Raw genomic sequence first — 22,922 nt, 5'->3', positions numbered from 1 at the left:
TATTTTTATTGGAATTATTTCGTCTAAGAATATTGATGCTTTTGTCGAAGTGAGTTGTTTGAGTCACTGGGTAAAGAAAGAAAATAGCGGTAGTTGATCAAAGAAGCCACTAAACCACAATTCTCGTGATCAGTTCCGCTCGAATTGTGCACTTTTAGTTAAGAAACTAAACATAAACCAGCAAAGAATAATCGAACTTGAAATTTGATTCACAGAATGAAAGGCCCAGGGCTGTTTTTGAGGTACGCCATTCAAACATCTGATTCAACAAGCCTTAAGCCAATTTGTTGGAAATGTGTTTGGCTTGACGTAAAAGAACTGTGACAGTCTGTTTTGATGATATGAAGAAAATAGCATTCAAAACGAAGTAAATCTAATTGAGCTGAGATTCCAAAACAAATCTTATTTTCTTTAGTAAGTTGGCCAAAACATCTTAAGGTTGAAGTAGACAACAATATAATCTTGTAGACCCTATAGAGAACATTCCATTGACTCAGACCGGCTATGAGCAAATATTGATTCCATCTGAATACGAACGAGTGAATGGTTCAATGCGAAATGAAAATATTGAGTCAAGTAATCATGAAGATGTAGTCTTATTAAACCCCAAAGCTGTAACACTAATCCCACATAATGGATTGACTTTACGTTTGAGATTTTTAGTCATGAGCTAAGGGAAAAGAAATCCAATACTCGGAAACTCAGGGCTCAAACATCTTAAGATATTAAGTTTGCTATAATTTTAGTGATTTGCTACCAAACTTACACATTAATGTCATCTTAGCTGCTGTTTAATGATGATTACGATATTGACTAACGTGTTGGTACTCAAATGCCCAAACTAGATTTGTTATTTCGAAGATGTATCTTGTGAAACGGCACGAGTTGTGAGGAAGAAACCATTTAATGTACCTATCCGGTGGTCGGCACTGTTGCGTGTGTCTTCAGTTGTTCCTGATGTTCTAAGCCCAAAGAACAACAGAATACAAACAAACAAAGATTTGTTGGTTATATTTGGCCTCGAGTCAAACAACTCGTAAAAACCCAACAAAACCGCAGTGATCGTACTGTGATTTGTCAACCCCACCATTTCAGTGCCTTCAGTGCAAAGCAGGCAATGCATCTGCTATTAGTTGAGTGAGTGCTCTTCCCCAAGAGCATTGAAGTTGTTTGCTGATCAGGAGGCAGTGTTTCAGTGTAGCCGGAATAACAAAATTGACTTTCCCTGTGCAATACAGATAGTAAAGTTCTACAGCCCACTACCTTGTGTGGGAACTCGTCTATAGCTTAGTTAACAGTAGGCAGGCTAGCAGGCAGTAGCGTGTTGTGTGGGTGGCGCTTCTTTATTAAACACACACTTCACAGAAAATACTGAGTTGTCTTCGTTCTCAATAACTGTTGAACGTTTGGCAACATTTGACTTAAACTTTTTATTTAAATAAAATAAGTCCCTAAAGGTTCTTAAACTGATTGATAAATGTAAAGAAACGTCCAAGACAACGAATACCATCAGGATCACTCCTAGTCTTCTTGAAGTATGAAGTATGATTCATGATTGCATACTACAGAATTTCGGGACAACTGTGCATTACAAATTGCTTGTAGCGAACTAGGACACAGGATACCTTAAGATAAATGGAATATCTTGTACTTCCCACTGTTTTTATAGCCTACGAATAACAAAATTATACCACTAATGGCAAAAAAGCAAATGAGTTTAGCATTAAAGCACGAGGACCTTTGAGTATTATCTCGCTTGTTTCGCACTGAAATCTCGACTAAAACAGCAAAAATCATGCCTGGTTTTCATTCCTTTTAATGCTATAGCCATGTAAGTTATTGTATGTCTTGATAAAGGTGGCTTCCTCACAAAACAGTGATGCTGCCTCAATAAAACCTTTGTCTCTGAGTAAAAACTCTCTTAAACAGCTATATTTTGACAGCGTACTTCTCGCAAACAAAAGAAAGAAATATGATTCCAGTATACAAGAAATCTGGCCTTCAACATCCTCTATATGTTCGTATTTATTATGACAGGTCTTTAACACTCATCGTTTTGAGACTTCAAGACGCCGAGGGGTTTTGTTAAACGTACAAGACTGTAGCCTTGAAGTCTGAGCACAGAAACAGTGCGACACTTTTCTAACAGATTTACCAAGTTTTTCACACACACAAATAATCACTGAAATAACAAAGATGTCCCTTTAAAAGCAGACCAAATGATTTGTTGCCAAGAATCAAGTTATTTTGTTGTTATAAGAAGAGTTTTTGATACTTTTCTCTAAGGGAAATGATTTTAAATATTTGTTGAAGAATCAAATGAGTTTGGTGGATACAGTTTGTAAGGAAAAATAAATATTGATTAAGTAATAGTTAGTTTTATGGTAAATAAATACACTCAGGTCACAAGGAACCAAATGCTTTTCAAATCGAATTTCAAACTAAAACATTGAAGTCTCTTTGAAAAGTGTCTTTGATTTAAACTCTCCTTGATAAATTTCTACGAGGCAAAGTAGTAATCCTAGCCAAAAACCAATAAAAGGAACCTCGAACCTTGCGCTGATAGTCTCCCACTGGTCGGCCGCTATCTGCAGATAAATTCTATGATATTAATTACGAGAAAAAACAATAAAAAGAAAGAAAATGAATTAAGAATTAACCTGAAAACACCTTCTTTTTCCAGCAAAATGATATGGAGTAGTGAACTAAAGTCATTTGTGTAGGACTTTTGTCGGAGGATAAGGAGAATGTAGCGCTTGAAGGAGTGATATTGGAGTGAAGATGTCAATAGATAAATCCCCCGAAACTGTGTTCTAATCCGAGTATCGCATATGCATGGTGAGCGGCATAAGTGTACCGAATAGCATGAGGCCGGATACGTGGATTGCTGGACTTATGAAATCCTTCAAACAAAGCCACAAGCAAACGAGATGTTCAGGCAGGGGGCCGTCAAACGTTGAGCCAAACGGCCCGTTGTCTTGCTCGCGCTAATCATTACTTTACTAGACATTCAACAGAGGAAAAAACTAGTTGTCAAAGCAACATCACTCTGGGTATCAAAAACATGACTTCATTTTGGAAATTATAATTCTTAGCGCAAAATTTTCAGAATTTTCACTACGCCATAATAACCATGAAGAGAAAAAAATGAGTTGCGAGAAAGGCAAGTTTTGCTTGTAATCGCAGGCGTAGGTCGTCAGAAATCATGCGCTTAAGTGTTTTTTAGCTGAGCTTTTCGGGTAGCTTTCAGTGAATAGTTCGAACAAACAAAATATATCTAAAAGGGATTGCTCGTATATACCGACATGACCCTGATAGAGGTGCATATATACGTACATATATATACATACCCGTACCGACTTCTTGTCTTGTTGAGTATTAAGTAGCTTGCCGCGAGTACCTTTGATCTCAGTATATCTCAAACCTTTGGGACGGAATATTTTAGTGTGTAAAACATACAAAGTAATGCTTTCAATGATATTTAATACAACGTTCCCTCAAGGTTATATTCATCTGTTCTCATTTCAAAAACCAACACTTACTGCACCATCGAGCACTAAGCCAAACACTATCCAAATACTGACGCGCTGAATCAACAATGATGATCTTAAAACCCATACAAGCTCTCAGCTTTGAGAACTCTATATATACTTCTTAAATCCCCTAAATATAACGTTTGAAAAAGCAGTCGAATCCCGTAATACCGGTGATACTCATGAGTCGGCAACAAGGTTCACCGCGACTTCTAACTATCACCAGTAGACTCTTATAACGCCTCACTGCATAAATGTTTCTATATTTTTAAAAATAAACTTTGAGTTGAGATATACAATTTGATAAGTATCTCTGTATATAACAGTGTTTGATAAATTTGTGGAACACTGTATTTTAGGGGACTGTTAATGTTTGATCTTTATGTAAACTGCTGGGTATATAACAGACGTGCAGTCAGCTATATAAAGTCATGGATAGTTCTTTGACATTATATTTACAATGAGTTTGTGATTGTCCTAAACCCAATACTTCAGGTTGTTTGGGTAATACAGACATCAAGTTATGGAACATGAACAGAAAATAAACTATTTACATCGGGATGAGATTTTCCCCACCAAATGTTTCAAGAACAAATCTCTGGGCTATTAGTTCAACAGAAATCAATTCCATGGCAATTACCTTGGCATGGAATAATGAGAAGAAATTGGTTGTTAATCGTTCGAATACACCATCATTCCAAGACATTTGAGGTGTGGAAATACATGTTCATTTGGAGTAGTTTTCGCGCCTTCTTATACCACAAATGAGGCGAGAATTAGGACTTATAGGCTGTCCTGATTGACGACATTATAGTGTGTTCATCACGCGATTTCCCAAATTTCACAACATGGTTCTATATCTATGTGCAGCATCGTGTTATGGAAACATGGGAGACGCAAACCCGTTAGAACTGACTTGAGAACAGAAAGGAATCATCTCCCCAAAACAAGCCAACTCAGGAGTGAACCTAGAGTAGCCGGCGAAGGGACTGATAATACAATCAAGTTCCTTGATGCGATCAGTTTGGTGGTGTGAACAAGGTTTGTTGCAGTATTTTGGAACAGGAGTCCATAAGTTGTTTTGATAATTCGATAGTACATTGGCGTTTGGAGTATTGATGCATGTAGGACAAGTAGGTAAGGAAGCAATAGGTGCTGCTGTTGCAGTACCGCATGATGGAACAGTCTCTCTATCAATTCCAATTAAGTTTTCAATAGCAAACGGGTGTTTAAAAGTTGACGCACTTGTAGACGAAGTCACTGGCGACTTGCTGCTGTCTTTGATGGTTGAATCGTCCTCGTCTCTTGTAACTGCAGAGATCATTCTTGCTAGTTTATGTGTCCTTTCTCGCTGTGATCTGAAGCGTTTTCTGCGTCTTAAGAAACTACCATTTTCGAACATTGTCCCACAGTCCGGGTGTAGAGCCCAAAGGCTTCCCTTGCCTGGCTGATCGGGACGGCGAGGGATCTTCACAAAACAATCGTTGAACGATAAGTTATGGCGCAAAGAGTTTTGCCATCTTTGGGTGTTTTCTCTGTAAAATGGAAAATGATCCATAATGAACTGATAGATCTCACATAAGGACAGCATCTTCTGTGGAGAACTTTGTATAGCCATTGCAGTGAGCGAGATGTAAGAGTAAGGAGGCTTAGCACTACCGTAACTGTTCCTCAAAGGTCTTGGCATCCTGGAGTATAATGTTGAGAGGAACAGAATTCTCTTACCCGGATCGTTAAATGCACTAGTGGATTTTTCTTCTAGAGTGTAGTCTTCTTAGCAGCTGGGTAGCTTTTGAAGGGTCTGCGAACGTGTGTATTTTAACTATCGAACTAAATAGCGCTTGTAAAACAGACCGACTGACTTCAAAAACTTCTTTTGTCTGGAGCCGCTTCTAGTGAGCCTTTGAAATTGTAGGCTTGTAGAGCAGTGTTGACATTACAAGAGGCCGCCTGTCGATGCCGATTAAATACAGAATACCTAATTATCACATGTCTATCAAACCGAAACTTAGCCAAATTACTCGTTAATTTCCTTATTGAAGTTTGGGTCCCAACAAAAGGCCGCTTTACGACAGTTTAAATAAAATATTCAAATGCTGTTGCGGTACTGTAGCCCGGTGGGGTATTCAAAGGAGCCGGTACTAGTCCGCGCTCGCGCGCTCCAAAACCACACATTTGTTGAAAATTGATTGCCGCTGCTAACTAATAAATATCTCGTCACACGGACCACTAAATCCGTTTTGTTTTATCGGGCCGCTTTGTAGAGAGCGTTCTTTGTTTACCAGTCCCTGACAAGGTTAATTAAAAAGAGAAGCATTGGGTTTGTATCGCTATTAATTGTTTAGAAGCAGGGCTATCAAGGCTGTTTGGTGTGACTGTTCACTTTGGAGTTACCCCAGGAAAGCCTGGCATCAGCCTTTTCTTGTTATCCTACGCTTTTTTCCTTCCAAGGCCTTTTCTTACGTTGCGGCAAATTTCCTGCCGGACGATCAGGACTTTTTGACGTTTATTACCTTTTACTTCCCCAACTGAGAAGGTTTTCTTATTGAACGGCGCTGATGGATGATTTTGTTGATATTCTAATCTCCAAATTGAGGTTTTGTCAAACATATTGGAACGCGGCTTGGTTATACAAAACTAGAAGGTGTTTACTCTACTCCTCCCATCTAGCCATCATAGTCCTAACGTGTCTGTAGTAAAAGATATTCATAAAGGTTGATTAGCGACGGCTTCGGCTCTTTTGGGCATAAGTAATGACCGAGAAAGGCGGTGTATGCCGACACAGACCGAAATTACTTAACCGATGCAAGACCCAAAATCACCGGCTAAGATGTTAGGAGCAATTGGTTCATTTAACCATCATTTACGCGATACCATCGCCATACTTTGACAGTTTAATTCCACATTTTTAATAATGCGAGGAACAGAATAACAAGAAGCCAGTGCAATTTTAGACTGGATTGTTTTTATGAAAGTTAAAACAAAACAAACCAACTGTTAAGTTCTAGAGAAAACAACACTTTACCGTAACACTTGACTTAAGGCGTCTATTACCTTTACTGCTAATACAAACAATCCCTTAATATTTACTTAACTTAATTGAAAAAGTCACTCTTTGATTCTTGTCACTTCACTACCGCAGAAGCAGAAGGCGAATTTCACAAACCGAATTCAAAATGAAATGGCAGTTTACTCCAAAAAGGTACACAGTTTGGAGTATAATGTTTACATCTTCACACTTTGAGATCCCACACGTTCAATAAAATACTTACGAATCCTTCAAGAGTACAAACAAACCGTACGTACTAACGAAGAATTCCAAGCTTTACGAAAAGGAAGCTATGAATGATTCAAACAAATCGGAAGCAAATTCGACAAAGTTTGTTCAAGACACAATGTAGATGAGTGAAGACAAGAAATTGGAAAATCACCAGTTAAACTCATTTCCAGCGGCGTTACGGGTGCTTGGCTCGTCGTGTCACTCAAAGCACTAATGTAAACAATTGTATTTTAGAGCTCGGATAAATTGCTTTATTAAACAAATGCGTGAATCAATTGTGTAAAACCAACATCCAAAATTATTGGCATGTACAGGTCGTTTTAAATTCACCGACTTTGGATGCTCTTCGTATGACGTCATTCAATCAATTCAATTTACTCGTTGTCATAGTGACATCTTGAGTCGTCTACGAATTGACCAGTCTAACATGGGGTTTGTGTTGTATGCACAACGCTTAACCTATTGTTCTCTAAACTTGTTAAATTTGACCTAGCGTGGTACCAGTTGGACTTACACGAAGTATACTGTGTATATAGAGGTTCAAAATACAACAGTTATGGCCGAAAATAAAGCGATTTAATTCGATTTAAATCATTTCTCATACGTACACTCCATATCTGAAAATCCCATGTAGTTTTTGATGGAAAATAAAGAGTTATATGAAATTATTATGAACGTGCTTAAAACCGCTTTTAAAAGTCTAACCGAGGTATTGAGAGGGCAGTGGACGTTTGAGAAAGTCAACAACTGAATGATTAGTATACAAGAATAACTCCATAAGCCTTTACTGTCTCATCATAGAAAGCTCTTGAGGCATAGCCTGTATATAAACGTATAGCACGGTGAATCATTGGGCCACCAAAGGAATACAGACAAATAGGATAATGGTTGTATAACATACGTATTCCTAGAAGACTACACGTAGTCTTGGTATTATCGTCATTCAATTCCGATGACCGTTCGTCGTATTATGACATTATTGATTAGAGACATGATATTGAAATCATTTGGACTGACCAAAGACAAGACAAGCGTGCGAACCAAAAAGAGCTAAAAAGGTCGAATAGATAAAGCACATATTTGTCGTGTAACGCGTGTTCATAAAATAGAATAGTGCTTTTCTAAGTCGAAACAGTAGCAATAATTTATAACAATGAACATGTGACTATGAATAAAAAGGCAGGTTTTTATCGAACAAAAAGAAAAAAAACAATTAAAATAAATGAATACGAGAGAAAACAAAACAAAGTGAACGAAAGAGAGTAAGAGAGATTTGCGTTGCATAGTCCTTATTGTTTGATGTTAGGAGATTCATTTAATAGCTTTCATATCCTGTGTAACAAATAATGTGGCTTGTTAGCATTCACTTTTATGAGTAGCTGGTGCTCGTAGTACAAACAATCTTTAGTAATCCCCACCACGTTCATAGCGCAGTCAGAGCAGTCAGCGTCCTGCTAAGAGAACATTTTGAGCTCAGCAGTAAAATATATAAAACAACTACGTATGTTTTTATTAGAAGACAAACACCAGTCGCAGCTGAGCTCGATTCCTTTGTGAATACCATTTAATCAAAACGCTACCCAATGAGAAAGATCCGCGGGTAAGATCTCGAACAATCGAATCAAATAACAAACTAAATATTTTGATAAAGGTCTAGTATTTTCTTACAATGCTTCGTCTGAGATGAGACCGGCGATTTCAAACAACTTTACAAAAATTGTTATTAATTTGAACCCAATATTTACTGCACAGTAGGTGAATGTCAATATTTATCACAAAGAACGCGGTTTTTGATTATTTTTGACTCGACCGCGAGAAAAAAACACGCGCTTAATAAAGATGAGATTGATGTTCGAAATGGGTTTGGCAGGGGATTCCAGAAAATATTCTAATGAAAAAACCTCAGCATATGTCTAGTTATCGATAATTAATTTAGACATCAATGTGTGAGCAAGCTAAGGCAAAACTAAGCTGGTCGGATATGATATTGTGGTTTAGGTAATATCAGTAAACAGGCTGGTTGATTATCGCGGATGGCTGACAACAGATACAAATATATCAAAATGCGCAACTGAAATTTCTTTTTTTTTTTTACTCAATAAAGTCGTGTTATAAAATGCACCAAAATTAATGATTGGATGTTTAAGGAGGTTTTTTATCTGTCAAAAGGATTGAATTTAGCGCAGCAGATACTGACGGGATCGTTTTGCGGAAGAATAAAACTCAATCTGTAGACAACTCACATCGATGCTAATAGTTGAATAAGGGCGAGCGCTATTAGTCTTTGATCGACCCTCAGCATTCATTATCGACCTTATTCAACCATGCAATACTCGTTCTAACCGATCATTTGACCTGCTCCTGACCACTTAGTAACTTATAAATAAAAGTTTTCTCTAAGCTATTCAGGTTATCGACAGTGAGGGGTGGGGTTGGGGTGTAGTTATGTAATTACCAGGCCACTATATTAGTTGGTGCGCATCCTTATAATCATCGATTAATCTTATCTAAATTCCAGCTACGAGCATGTATGATGTAATGCTATTTTAAACCTGGTATACACTTGATTTATAGAGATAGCAGGCGAGCATGCGCCACATGAAATGACACTGCTGGAGGATTTCTGTTGAATAGAGAGCCAATAGGCTTGAAACTAGCATCTCGTCATAATAATCTATGTGGTCTGTAGAATACTTTCACTTGTTATGACCATGATACATGATGCATGGCTCACATAATGCTCAACTTCTTCAACAATAATAGTAACACTAATATACGATTTATCATAGTGGTTATATGCAATATCATATATATATATATATATATTAAAGATTGGATTAAAGACGAGACATGTTCACTGTAACTCCGAGTTTCGTGCTTACGCACTCATCAGACAGACTTTAATGAAACATATTCCTATTACTGTGATATTTATATACAAGAGAACAATACTTCTTTTGTAAATAATCATTACACCTCTTGTATATAAATATCACAGTAATAGGAATATGTTTCATTAAAGTCTGTCTGATGAGTGCGTAAGCACGAAACTCGGAGTTACAGTGAACATGTCTCGTCTTTAATCCAATCTTTACTATATATCTATTGCTCTGCATCCCCACGCATCGAGCACTGTTTCAACAGTATAGATCACATTACATACTTTGTTATATATATATATATAAATTAGGTCCATTTGCGTGATTTGCGACTCTTTTGCCAATCAATAGTGGCACAAGATAGAACTCTTGGCTCTTGAACACACATAAAATTCATCTAAATTTTTGATGCTATAAGTTATCGAAATATTATTAACTAAGTTATTAAAATATTATTGAGTTATTAAAATATTATTAAGTTTTTAAAAATATTATTAAGTTATTAAAATATTATTAAGCTATTAAAATATTATTAAGTTATTAAAATATTATTGAGTTATTAAGATATTATTAAGCTATTAAAATATTATTGAGTTATTAAGATATTATTAAGCTATTAAAATATTATTGAGTTATTAAGATATTATTAAGCTATTAAAATATTATTGAGTTATTAAGATATTATTAAGCTATTAAAATATTATTGAGTTATTAAGATATTATTAAGCTATTAAAATATTAAGTTATTAAGATATTATTAAGCTATTAAAATATTATTGAGTTATTAAGATATTATTGAGTTATTAAAATATTGAGTTATTAAAATATTATTAAGCTATTAAAATATTATTAAGTTATTAAAATATTATTAAGTTATTAAATATTATTAAGCTATTAAAATATTATTGAGTTATTAAGATATTATTGAGTTATTAAAATATTATTAAGTTATTAAAATATTATTAAGTTATTAAAATATTATTAAGTTATTAAGATATTATTAAGCTATTAAAATATCATTGAGTTATTAAAATATTATTGAGTTATTAAAATATTATTGAGTTATTAAAACATTATTGAGTTATTAAAATATTATTGAGTTATTAAGATATTATTAAGTTATTAAAATATTATTGAGTTATTAAAATATTATTAAGTTATTAAAATATTATTAAGTTATTAAAATATTATTAAGTTATCAAAATATTATTAAGTTATTAAAATATTATTAAGTTATCAAAATATTATTAAGTTATTAAAATATTATTAAGTTATTAAAATATTATTGAGTTATTAAAATATTATTGAGTTATTAAAATATTATTGAGTTATTAAAATATTATTAAGTTATTAAAATATTATTAAGTTATTAAAATATTATTGAGTTATTAAAATGCTATTAAGTTATTTAAATATTATTGAGTTATTAAGATATTATTAAGTTATTAAAATATTATTGAGTTATTAAAATATTATTAAGTTATTAAAATATTATTAAGTTATTAAAATATTATTAAGTTATTAAAATATTATTAAGTTATTAAAATATTATTAAGTTATTAAAATATTATTAAGTTATTAAAATATTATTGAGTTATTAAAATATTATTAAGTTATTAAAATATTATTGAGTTATTAAAATATTATTGAGTTATTAAAATATTATTAAGTTATTAAAATATTATTAAGTTATTAAAATATTATTGAGTTATTAAAATATTATTGAGTTATTAAAATATTATTGAGTTATTAAAATATTATTAAGTTATTAAAATATTATTAAGTTATTAAAATATTATTGAGTTATTAAAATATTATTGAGTTATTAAAATATTATTGAGTTATTAAAATATTATTTATTAAAAGGTATCAGAAATATCCCATGCAGCTAAGCATTGCTCTACTTTACTGACCGACGCGACTCGAGTAAGAATAACAACTTAGAACTTTACTGCAACGGCATCTAGTGAACCATGAATGAGAAGTGAATTATCTAACCAACCCAAAATACTCTGTCAACTAACAAAAATGGCGCATTAGGTAAGGTAACACAAGTCCTGTTGATATTTACAACGTTGTTTAATTTAATTAATGGATGTACGCAAACTGATGATCAGAATGACGATATTCCGCAGGAAATGGCTCATTTACACCAGTCACGTGACTATCATTCAAGATTTTCCAGCCAGAATAATAGGTACTGAACTATACGTTGCTACTCGTTTCACCTAATGGTGAACGGAGTTGTTGGGTTAGTCTTAAAAATACATGAAATCATTGATCACTGAATGAGATATAAAGAGATGTGAACTGACTAACTTCTTTAGGGTAGCCATCCCAGGATACTCTGGATGCGAATACAAAATGGCGCACTAGGTAAGGCCACAAGCCCCGATTATCTCTATACTTTCAATATTTACTAGTCGTACGCCAATTGATACAGAATGACGATATTCCGATGGAAATAAACAAATAAGTAAATAAGTAAATTGAATAAATAAACGATAACATGATGATATTTCGACGAAAGCGGCTCACTTACATGACAGTCACGTGACTGCTATTTCATTCAAATCATAAGGCATAAGAACTAGGTGTGAACTTGAAGTCACAACATTCCAATTTCCTACTGGACCGCATAAGAATGACTCGGCCTACCACAGGTAGCCCGAGTAAGTATTTATAGCAACCCTATAAAATGAAAGTATTCGTAGCAACCACGTAAAGTAAGAGCTCAAAAAAACAAAAAAACAAAAAAAACTGAGATCCAGGACGGATCTGTTGAATTTAATAGTGAATTTTGGTTGTGCATGAAATAGCTAATCTTTAATCTTATCTCTGCGCGTCGGTGCTGACAGTTGGATAACAATACTCATAATCCGCCCACACCCAAAGGAAATGAACAAAATTTGGGGAAAACCGGTCGTAACTGGTTTCTAGGGGTGGGTCATAAAGTACACCCTTTTATGGCTCAATAGAAATGTTCTCAACTATGTCCGCTAATCCTTATAAGCAATATATAAACTACACTATGAATCCAATATATGCTTATTTTGTATGAATATCTCTTGCGCTTTGAACTGAAGCCTTTTGTCCTAATATTGACCACTTTAATGAGAGAAAAACGGTATTTCCGGTAAGTGTCGATCAAGGCACCTAAATAATAGCCTTCCGTCCGACGATTGTCTTTCGATTTTCCAAGGTATTACGGTATGTGGACTTAGTTTCTAACCTTTCCCGCCCTTCTTCTCTAAACCTTTTCATATTCACTCTTAAACGCTCTAATAATAATCCTTTCGATTTCTTTTCTTTACAAATTTCAATATTACGTAAAGCTGATACAATGTTATTGCTGCCTTAGCCCACGTTTGCGACTAATTTAGAGTTACGTGCTATGTTGTAGAAAAGGAATTAATTTTGTTTACGATACAACACCTAACCTTGGCCTTGTGTGTTATCGTCAGTAAATATTTGCTTTTTTGCACGAAGTTGAAGTGACGATACTAACTCGCCTGCAACATGTGCTTTTTTAAGGAGCCAGTTTTTGGTTCTAATTATAGAAAACACCGAAATAGCAATGTTCAGTACTATAAGGGGTGTTAGCATTCAGCATCAGCAGATATAACAACGATTACAGCATGCAAATAAGTAATGTCAAGTCAATAATCTATCCACCGCAAACATTCCTGCCCGGCCATGTCATTATATGTATTTCGCTTGCTTTAATATATTACATCATCATCGAGACCATATTCCATGTTTTTCAATAGTTTCAACCAATAGGATTCTAGATTTCTGTCCTATTTTTCTTCACTTCAATTCTTCAACTGTCACGTCATCGCGAGATCAGAATAAAAAAAACAACTTGAGCTACAAGATCAGGTTTCAATCAATTGTTCAGAAAATCCACAAAAACCGAGTTGGTTGACGTCTTTCACATTCAGAGTTTTGGTTGGTGTTGGAGACAGATCTGAATCCTGCGGCAGGCAGTCAGTGGCAATCGAGCGAATTAAAGTTCACTTGCAAAGTTAAGAAAAGAACGATTCTCAAGGTAAGGGTCACGCAGATGGCGTTTCGAGTGAATATCGCATACATTTAACACAGACGAGACAGAATTATCTAGAATGAGACTGAATACGTTCAAATCACCGCAGGATATACTAACTGTGAGAGTGTGGGTGGAAAATCGTCTACCATTCACCAATTCTCTACCTTCTATCGTGAATATTGGTTTTTAAATCATTATAATGTACGATAAACTGCAGTACAATTGTACAATTATCATAATAAGTGCCTTTAAACAAAAGCAAGAGAAATTTTCTTAGAGGATGTATCAAACAAAGCATCGGTGTGAAGAAACGACAAGGCTTCGACTCGTGTTGACAAAAATTCATGAAAAGCGAATGGAGAGAAGCAAGCAAAAATAATTCAGTCTAATATAATAAAAAAATACCAAAATATAGTTCATTGACTACGGCTGGGAATAAACGTAAATTAATGTAAAAATAGTTCTAATTGTGATACAAAAGAATAATATTTTTGTTACTGATCCTTCGATGAGAATAAATCCGAATCAACATTTTTTTCTCGTTTCTCGAACAACTTTTGTAATCGCTTGTTGGTACGGGAAATGAGGAGAGCGGAAGTGATTAGGACAACACCTAGATTGTACTTTGTATCTCGGTTAGTGAGTCGGTTAGTGATGATTATAGTTTTGACCTGTTTAGGGTCGATAAGAGGATTTATGAGAGGCTAATCTCGATATTCTAAACGGTAAATATTTCACTCCTTAACATTTGATTAGTGTTTTAAACCACAATGGCGTTAAATTTAAGGACTGACCTCTTGGTGGCGGAGTGACGTCATTTCCTTCATCCCCTAGTGTCGACCACAATTTCATAGATGGTTAATCTTGTTTTTGTGTCTATTTGGCGTCTGTTTATGGGATACAGAAAACAAGCCATTACACTTGACACAGAATAAAACACTACTCATAGCTATATCACCGACTAAAATCTTATATTAGAGTGCAAACAATATAACCGTGAAACTTTAGTAATAGTAAATAGCACAATTTCATGCAAATTCCATTGTTTTCTATTGTTTAATTAGCACTATTTTGTACTATTTAGTAATTAGTGTTTCACGGATTAATTAATTAATTTTTTTAATTAATCTAATGGTTACCACTTAAAGGTACATAATTATGAGATATCTATATATTATTACTTATAATAAATATGGCTGTACTAGGATAATACTAAGATTATATTGTAATCTATTATTATATTATGTATCACATTGTGTAGGTGTTGAACAGCAATATACATTATGATAAATATATATTAAGAAATCAAAATATTTATGAGAATTTTCTTATCCAACAGAGTAGAGCACCATGGGGTTTTCTCTGGTAAGGCGCAACAGCAGCAAGAGGAGGAGCTTCCGTCGCACAGAAAACAGAGATCGTAACAGTGAAACAAATTCAACCAGGTCAACATCGAGTCAAGCCAATAACACCAGTAATCGTGCCAGTAGAGAAATTGGAAGTGTTTTAAGAAGAATTGGCGATCAGCTCAATAATAGTCAACTGAGTCTTAACACTGCTCTATGACCGACAAAAAACATTGGACATAGCAAAACAAGTTTAATACTGTATTGTTTCTATCAGAACAGTAAGTTAATATCATCCTCAAGTTAGAAAATTGACAACTTCAGTAATTGATGTTTAAATGAAGAAGATGAATTGACTTGATGAAAGGAAAATTACCATCATCACAAGAACCACCAACAGTAATCAGAATAATTATTCTCGAACTAAAAACTATAGTAAAAATATTTCATACATTGATGAGGTTCTTAAGGATTATTATTTCACTCATTAAAGATTGTAAAAAACATTAATGATAAATATTTGATGTTTTGTTTCATATAAAAGATATGTTTCAGTTAAATGAAAAAACATACATAATTGATGATTAATGATAAAGAAAATGCACTCACAAAATCATACTTAATTTGTCCAAAAAACTATAAAGGAACATTCATGCAAGAAACCTTCCTATAGAAAGATCAAGTTTAAAAACTCTTAATGTAGTTTTGTAACAATTGAATAAATGTTTAGCTAAAAATTGATGATTGACGACTGTATTGTATTGACTATTTATAACTGTATTAAAGTATTATTGCCTTGACTACATATCACCATCTTCTTTTTTCCCCCCATCAGAGTCAGGTGGTGGACGGACTTGTACAAATAATGCTGTGGATGTAGCATATGTTATAGACCCATCAGGGTTCTTCATTTCTCCATAACCAAATACCTTCCTGCCTTCAACACGGTCTATTCTACCTTCCAGTAGAGCTGTAGTACCAATAGGTACTCCTCTGAAACAAAATAGTCCACAGTGTTAAACTTTAAGTCAGGGATATAATAAACATTTATCAAATTGAGCTGATCCTCACAGTATATGAAGCAACTTATGCATGTTCAAATTGAAGGACTCGGAAAAAATTCTGAGTCTTGAATGGGATTTGAACCCGCGCCCTGGCGATTTAAACATTTTAGGAGAATGCTTAGGAGGATTCAGTTTAAAGGTCAAGAAGGAAACAACAGAGTATCATGAAATATTTTAACCACCCTTCATCAAAACCTTTCCCTATTCCCTCGCCTTTCCTTCCTGAAGTAAGGACAAAATCTTAGTCCTCTACTGATTGATTAGTTTAAAAAATCAACAGTTTTTGAATGAGTCTGAGCAAAATATTGCAATTTTGCAACTGTTAGCATTCAGATATTGCCAATCTCAGAGATAGATAATGACAAATCATGACATTTTTAACACTCATTTTATCATTTAATTGACACATGCAAAGGAAAGGGGGAAAAATTATATATTTCTTGCGCCAAAACAAAAACATAATTTGTTTATAAACTTTTTTAATAAAGTTATCGATAGCAAGGGATTAGTAATAAACTGGAGCATTTATTACTTACTTTTTAAAGTTCACAGATAGGTTTGCAGTAACTGAAACATAACCACTACCATGGATGCATACACCAATGATACTGTCCATTACAGTTGATATAGCACCTCCATGTACGTACCTGAATGAAATGGGTTCATATAAACATGTTATATTGGCAGGTCAGTAGCAAGGTAAAAATATTGAGATGGGGCTATTCTAAAATGTCCTATGTATTAGTAACAGACCTAAAATTTTCAGCGTTCAAGGTATACAGTACGACAAAAATTTTTGGTGGGTGGCAAAGGCCCCCCCTGTAATGGGCCTGAATGGTATATCTAAGAATGGACCTCTTTGCCTTGGGTAAAATGTTTTCTCATTTCAAACCACATGTCATTACACAGAGTATTATTTCTTTGTTTACTGGTTGTAAATGAGAAGACACATGAACAAAGATAATAGTAAAACGAAGAATCTTATTCTTATGAATGACAAGTGGTCTGAAATGGGAAAACATCATGGTCAAGGTAAAGAGGTCTATTGCTTAGGAAACATTATATTTGGTACATATAGTTACACGTTTTTGGCATTGCATGTGAATAATAAAGTTTTTTATCTCTCCTTTGGTTTGAGGGTTTTTGCTGGGTTCTTCAGGATTTTATCCCTAGATCGGGCCAAAATTTGTTTCAGAATTCAATTTTTTTAGCAAAAGCAGGAGAAAAAACATAAATAGCACAAAAGGGTAATAAACTGACACAGAATGACAAAGTAAAGAGAGGCAGGAAAAATAGGAAAGGATATCATATAAATATTTTTGGTAGGAGTGGAGGAAATGAAGAAAAGTGAGAAGGAAAATAAATGACAGAAAGGAAAGAAGGATGAAAGGAAAAGAAGGAGGGGAGGAAGTAGAGTAAAATGTACACTCATATACAGTGTATATTGTAAGAGATGACGTACCCTTTTGGTCCTTCAGTATACGGTCCAAACTGAACAACTCCTTTGAGGCGTTCCTCTCTCTTATTCATAAACATACTGTATTCAAACAATTTTCCTTTCTGATCCCAAAGACATCTTGTGAATAGTCTATTTCCAGTTAAAGGTGGAGTTTTTCCTGGCACTTTTATCCATAATCCATTGCTTGCATCAGCTTCATTTTTTAACTTGTTAAACAGTTCTACAGATTCCTTAGTCCAGCCCTCATTTGGCACAGCTCTGTCATCTTCAATATCATAATCTACGACTGATTTTGTTCTGGCCTAAGAGAGAACCACCAATGTTAATATAAATATGGATTGGTGGGATAGGGGGATGGATGGATAGGCAGGATGGCTGGCTAGTTAGCTGGATGGATGGGTGGGATAGACAGAATAGATGGGATGTGGGATAAGTGCATTGGATAGCCCTATTGCATGTGACATCAAGGAGCTTGATTTGAAGGATAATACAAAAGAATTACAATCTCCTGAGGATTGCAAACCTATTGTTATGTCTTCCAAATTAAACTGCATTCTGATGTACTGCAAGGGGTCTATAGCGCAGTTTTTGTATGACTGTGAAAAGTTCACGGCACGAACAAGGTCCAGACACAGCAAGGGATACGCCAGACCAATTACATTGCACGAGAATTTACTCTCCATCCAATCAAATACCCGGAACACGGCATAAACACGGCGCGGACACGGTCACCCAAAGATCAAGGCATTTTTAGACCAATCATATTGTGTGTTAAAAAAATCAGCCAATTAAAATTCTAGAAAGTATCACGGTCACGGCACGTCACGCTTACGGCACTGAGCTTTTCACAGTGATACGAAAACTGCACTAGGTTGAAAAAGACCATGAGCGTAAATATGGATGGACAGATAAAAGATAAGACTGTAATGATGATATACAAAACCATTCCTTCAAAAAATTCCTTACCATTTCTTTTTGTTCCGTATTCATTTCACTTGAATTCAAAGCTGCATTACAAGTAAATGAAGCTTTTATGTTTGTTCTGTTTGATGAAGACAAGAAATGAGAAGATATTCTGCTTATTCTGCCAACACTTCGTCCTCCAGTGGAGAAGTTAGACATACGTCTACTAAATAATCTAAAAACCTCTTTGCGGGACGCTTTAAATACCCTTAGCCTATACATACGAAACACTAACTACTTCAGTACCAACTAATAACACTTAAGAATATAATTCCATCAACTTTTACCGGCTTTTTTAAGTCATAAAGTTCAAATATTACGTAAAGATCAACTTATTTACGAAATGTAAACGCGCGCACTGGATATCCATCGATAAATGTTCGTAACTCAATCGGGAAGTCAATAACCACTCGGTAGCTGTTGCTATGGTTATTATTTCATCCCAGGGCTCTCTCATTTAGAAGGTTACCATAGTAACAAGAGTAATAAAGAGTCAGAGATCGAAGCTCCAGCAACAAGATAAAGAAGGATCTCTTTTCTTTTGTAAATTGGCTCCTATTTTGCGCTTGTTTTATAAATTTTAGTATTCATAACTGTATTATAAGATGAGTGTAAGGACGTACAACCATTCTGTGCTGATTGGGAACTGGAATGAAGACATCTGCTTGGAAGAAGTAAGCCATTCAAATCAAATTCACTTCCTGCCGTTTTAATATATCTTTATCTTATTTTCCGACGACTTTCTTTAATAGTTATTGTTACTTCAGTTCTTTAGTATCAATATCTTATATTTTAAAAGGGTTTACAATACTTTGTGCTTTTGGTTTAGAAGTATTTCTAGTCATAACAATTTACATTGACTTGGCAGGGCGTCTGTAAACAAGTCGTTTTACCATTATTTTTGTTATAATCAACAGGACAAACTCAAAGATTTTCTCGACAAGAAAGAAAGAGGTGAATTGTTGATACAAAAAGCTAGTAATCTTCTCGGAAACATCTTAAAAAAGGTAAAAAAAACTTTCTTTTTATTTACACTTACTTGCATGGCAGCCATTTGTAATGGTGCCAATTTCTCTGTTTTCAGGGAGAGGGGGTGGGGGCATCCTTTATATCAAATCCACATTCCTTGTTATGTAAATCATATGACATTTTAATTATGCTTTATTATTTTCATTTCAGGTTGACCTGTCCATATCTCATGATGGATTTCTTCATTTTGGTGATGTGGTCTGTCTGTACAACCCAGCCCATCAAGTATTACTATCAGCAAACATGTCAGAGGCCAAGATGCAAGATGCTAAGTGTCTATCAGGGCCTTGTGAATTATCAGCTTCTAAATCGCTACAACCTTGTGTTAGAAACACTTTTATTATTCTAAGGTAACCAAGTCTTGCAGTGTTAACTTTCTGTCTTAGAAATGTTTCTTGTAATCTCATAAATTATTTGCGCTCCCAACCCCCTACAGTTTCCTTCCCTCCCCGAACCATAGGCGAGTGCTTCTCACACTTTTTGAGTGCTTCCTAAGTGCTTTATTACTGAATGGAGCACTGAAAAAGCTGTTTTTTGGGTTTATTATGTAGCAATTTTTCCCATTATTGAATTTATTTATTTAAAAAGAAAGATGACCGCAGGATCTAGCAGCACTTCACGCATGCAGATGGCGTCAGCACTGTGCTTATTATACAATAAATATGTATAATGCACTGTGTGATATAATGTATATTTCTAAACAGCCCTGATGCCAATCAAGAAGGTCAAGTATTGAGATACGGACAGCCATTCATCCTGAGCACACTGCCAGGTGTTGGTGGTGAGGTAAGGAATCTCTGAGCTGAGCAATTCTATGGTACATACATAGGCTCATTCATCAAATGTTTAGGTTTTTGGTAGCGATGGGATATCTTTGATATATACTGCATGGATAAGTTCATTTGGTTGTTGGGAGGATAAAGAGTTAATGGAAGACTTTACATTTCAGCTGAAGGTTCACAGTGACCGTGTTTCATTTAACAGAGCAGCAAAAAAGTCAAGGAAACAAGAGGTTAATCTCACAGAAAACACATCATTCACAGCACATTGGTGAGCACCAGTTATTTAGAAATTTGTGATTTTTAAGACACAATACCCTAGAATAATGATGAGAGGGTTGGGTTAAGGGTATATTGCACTGTTGAGCGGTTGAATATCTGTGATACAATACCCTGGAATGCTTTTAGGAAACTATGTCTATCTTTTATTTTGGGTCCGTTTTTTTTTGTCCCGTTTGTAGTATATAAATTTGTTACCATCTCTTTTTCCAGGAATTTCCTGTGTTTTAATCCTCAAGAGCGACTGGAAAGCGATGGTATGCCAGTGCCGGTATGTTATCCAATTTTTAGGCATATTTTAGTGCTGTAGTTCCGTGTCTAAGGGTTCTGATTGGTGGAGCTTTGTTGCGCGTCATGATTTCTTTAAGTTTCACAACCCCATGGTCTTTCACAGTCTTGCAAAAAATGTTGTATTCGCAAGCTATCTTACAAATCATATTTCAGTAATTTAAGTGTCCAAATCCACTATGAATGAGAACTAAAATCCAGCGATGCTGAATGTGGAGATGGAGATCAGCTGGGTTGTTTTCTGGGTCGATATAAAGCGCTACCAAGTCCTGTAAGCACATCATCGTAACTCAATGTGCAATATGCTACCTTCGTAGATACACTGTTGTTTTTTATTCCCAAGACTCAATCTTGCTCACTCCCAAGAGGTTTGACATGAGACCTGAATCATTATGCCCAAAGAAAAGGGTTCAGTCTTAACACATCTTTCAACATTTCTTTCACCGTTTGATTTTCACTCAGGCCAACCAAAGAATCCTTGTCAACCATTGTAAGACGAATCAACATCTAGCGTGCATGCCAGAATTCTCCTCGCGGTAAGCCTACATAATACTAATCTTTTACATATTTGCACGAGAATACACGTGAATTGGTTTGTTCGCTGTCTTCCAATCTCTCGCTCAGCTTGTGTGCTTAACGTTTTGAGCTGAAAATTGGGAGTAATGGAGTAAAGGTATGGTGTTACACGAGACGATTCGCAATGACGATTTTTCGCATAACATTGTTGCGCAAAAAATAGTCTTCGTGTAACATGGTGCACGGCTACGATTTTTGACGATATTTTGTTGCGGCAACATGTTGCAGGTTTTTAAACCACCTTCAAGCCACACAACATTGTTGCCATCGATTTGTATTGCCGCGCGCCCCATGTTATGTTACGCACTTTAATGCTACAATATTGCGCTAATGATCATCTCGTGTAATATCATCTTTAACCATTATGGAAAGCCGCCTGTTAGTACCTCTTTTTAACACTCTAACGATACGTCCACAGCACACCATTTGGCCGAGAGTTCGAGGTTGCATCCCACACTTTCTTTGACTCCCATCGAGCTGAAAAGCCTGTGAATCACTGGGTTGTACTAACACGAATGGTAGAAGATGCTGCAGAACAATACGAAGTAGAGAAAGAACAAATGATGAAACCAAGTCAAAACCTGGAAACATTTGACGAACCGCCTCAAGGTGGAGCTACGTATGCAACACAACCAGACAATCCCGCGCAAACCAATGGATCGTAGATATCTTTAATTTATATTATATAATTTGTTACCCAACTGAAGGGTTGAATCAAGAATGGAAGATTTATGACTGATTTATTTTCAAACCTTGTACAGCCTGTAAATTATTTGTATTAGTAAAATGTTTCAAAAAATCCTTCAGAAGTATTGAGTTTATTGTGTGGCCAAAGATTTGGTGACAAACACAATATGCACTTTGTAAAACAAGCAAAAATAATTGTCATGCAGCTGCGCAACGATTAAAATGATTGAATGATCAAAGCTAGAAGAACAATCAAGCTATGATCGATAACAAGCGAGTTTCTTGGCGCGTTAAGTTAGCATTGAACTACAAAGTTTGTGTCAAGAATGCGACGAGAAACGGAACGAAATTCCTCATTAAACGCAGGGACCATTTCTCATTTCTCGTCCCAATCAATTTGCAGCATCCCAACTGTTGTCCTGTAAGGAATTTTGACACGCCTTTCTATTTTCCATTCCAAGTGACCTTAATTTTGTGCCCAGTTTATCAAATTCCATTTTTCCAGCAAAAATATATAAGGGAATCAGTATCTCTCAGTTTTCATCCGTAACTCCTTCAAGACAATCTCTGCTGTCGTAGACTATGATTCGAAAAAATGGTTCAGTTGAACGTAATGGTACCCAATGAATTACAATTCAGAACATTGCATTAATGTTTAAGCGACTTAATCAAATTAGCTTGTTGATGGAAGTACATCTTGGGTTGGTAAGGG

General features: G+C 35.1%; 3 protein-coding genes and 1 long non-coding RNA gene across 4 annotated transcripts; 2 read left to right on the top strand and 2 right to left on the bottom strand.

The window, feature by feature from the left end:
• Nucleotides 1–3,466: 3,466 nt before the first annotated feature.
• On the bottom strand, nt 3,467–5,633 carry LOC116299984 (forkhead box protein B2). The gene has a single exon (XM_031708722.2). It carries the CDS (start codon nt 5,218–5,220, stop codon nt 4,411–4,413), a length of 810 nt encoding a protein of 269 aa, XP_031564582.1. The 5' UTR covers nt 5,221–5,633; the 3' UTR covers nt 3,467–4,410.
• Nucleotides 5,634–12,739: 7,106 nt separating this feature from the next.
• LOC116299935 (uncharacterized) lies at nt 12,740–15,825 on the top strand. The gene is made up of 2 exons (XR_004197541.2): nt 12,740–13,743; nt 15,080–15,825. It is a non-coding gene; the product is annotated as an uncharacterized LOC116299935 (long non-coding RNA).
• Nucleotides 15,826–15,885: 60 nt separating this feature from the next.
• LOC116299934 (acyl-coenzyme A thioesterase THEM4) lies at nt 15,886–18,925 on the bottom strand. Its single transcript, XM_031708658.2, has 4 exons — nt 18,576–18,925; nt 17,613–17,911; nt 16,687–16,797; nt 15,886–16,079 (listed from the first exon to the last, which is right to left on the bottom strand). Exons 1-4 carry the CDS (start codon nt 18,792–18,794, stop codon nt 15,887–15,889), a joined length of 822 nt encoding a protein of 273 aa, XP_031564518.1. The 5' UTR covers nt 18,795–18,925; the 3' UTR covers nt 15,886.
• A 127-nt stretch (nt 18,926–19,052) lies between these two features.
• Nucleotides 19,053–22,471, top strand: LOC116299933 (cilia- and flagella-associated protein 161). Its single transcript, XM_031708657.2, has 8 exons — nt 19,053–19,246; nt 19,490–19,579; nt 19,752–19,951; nt 20,306–20,387; nt 20,551–20,651; nt 20,873–20,930; nt 21,410–21,483; nt 21,942–22,471. The coding sequence occupies exons 1-8, from the start codon at nt 19,178–19,180 to the stop codon at nt 22,186–22,188; spliced, it is 921 nt and encodes a 306-aa protein (XP_031564517.1). The 5' UTR covers nt 19,053–19,177; the 3' UTR covers nt 22,189–22,471.
• Nucleotides 22,472–22,922: the final 451 nt, after the last annotated feature.

The sequence above is a fragment of the Actinia tenebrosa genome, unplaced genomic scaffold (assembly GCF_029948245.1).
Source record: "Actinia tenebrosa isolate PJP-AT-01 unplaced genomic scaffold, QUT_ActTen_1.0 PGA_scaffold0__85_contigs__length_37466705, whole genome shotgun sequence".
NCBI lineage: Eukaryota > Metazoa > Cnidaria > Anthozoa > Actiniaria > Actiniidae > Actinia > Actinia tenebrosa.
This window is presented reverse-complemented; position numbering and strand designations above follow the sequence as displayed.

Bases quoted from the DNA above. Each gene is read 5' to 3' on its own strand.
- LOC116299984 (XM_031708722.2), bottom strand. From the start codon at position 5,220: ATGCCAAGACCTTTGAGGAACAGTTACGGTAGTGCTAAGCCTCCTTAC.
- LOC116299934 (XM_031708658.2), bottom strand. From the start codon at position 18,794: ATGTATAGGCTAAGGGTATTTAAAGCGTCCCGCAAAGAGGTTTTTAGA. The intron at 17,912-18,575 runs GTAAGGAATTTT...GTTCTCTCTTAG, and splicing joins ATACGGAACAAAAAGAAATG to GCCAGAACAAAATCAGTCGT. The intron at 16,798-17,612 runs GTACGTCATCTC...CATTTCATTCAG, and splicing joins TATACTGAAGGACCAAAAGG to GTACGTACATGGAGGTGCTA.
- LOC116299933 (XM_031708657.2), top strand. From the start codon at position 19,178: ATGAGTGTAAGGACGTACAACCATTCTGTGCTGATTGGGAACTGGAAT. The intron at 19,580-19,751 runs GTAAAAAAAACT...TTTTCATTTCAG, and splicing joins TCGGAAACATCTTAAAAAAG to GTTGACCTGTCCATATCTCA. The intron at 20,652-20,872 runs GTGAGCACCAGT...CTCTTTTTCCAG, and splicing joins ACATCATTCACAGCACATTG to GAATTTCCTGTGTTTTAATC.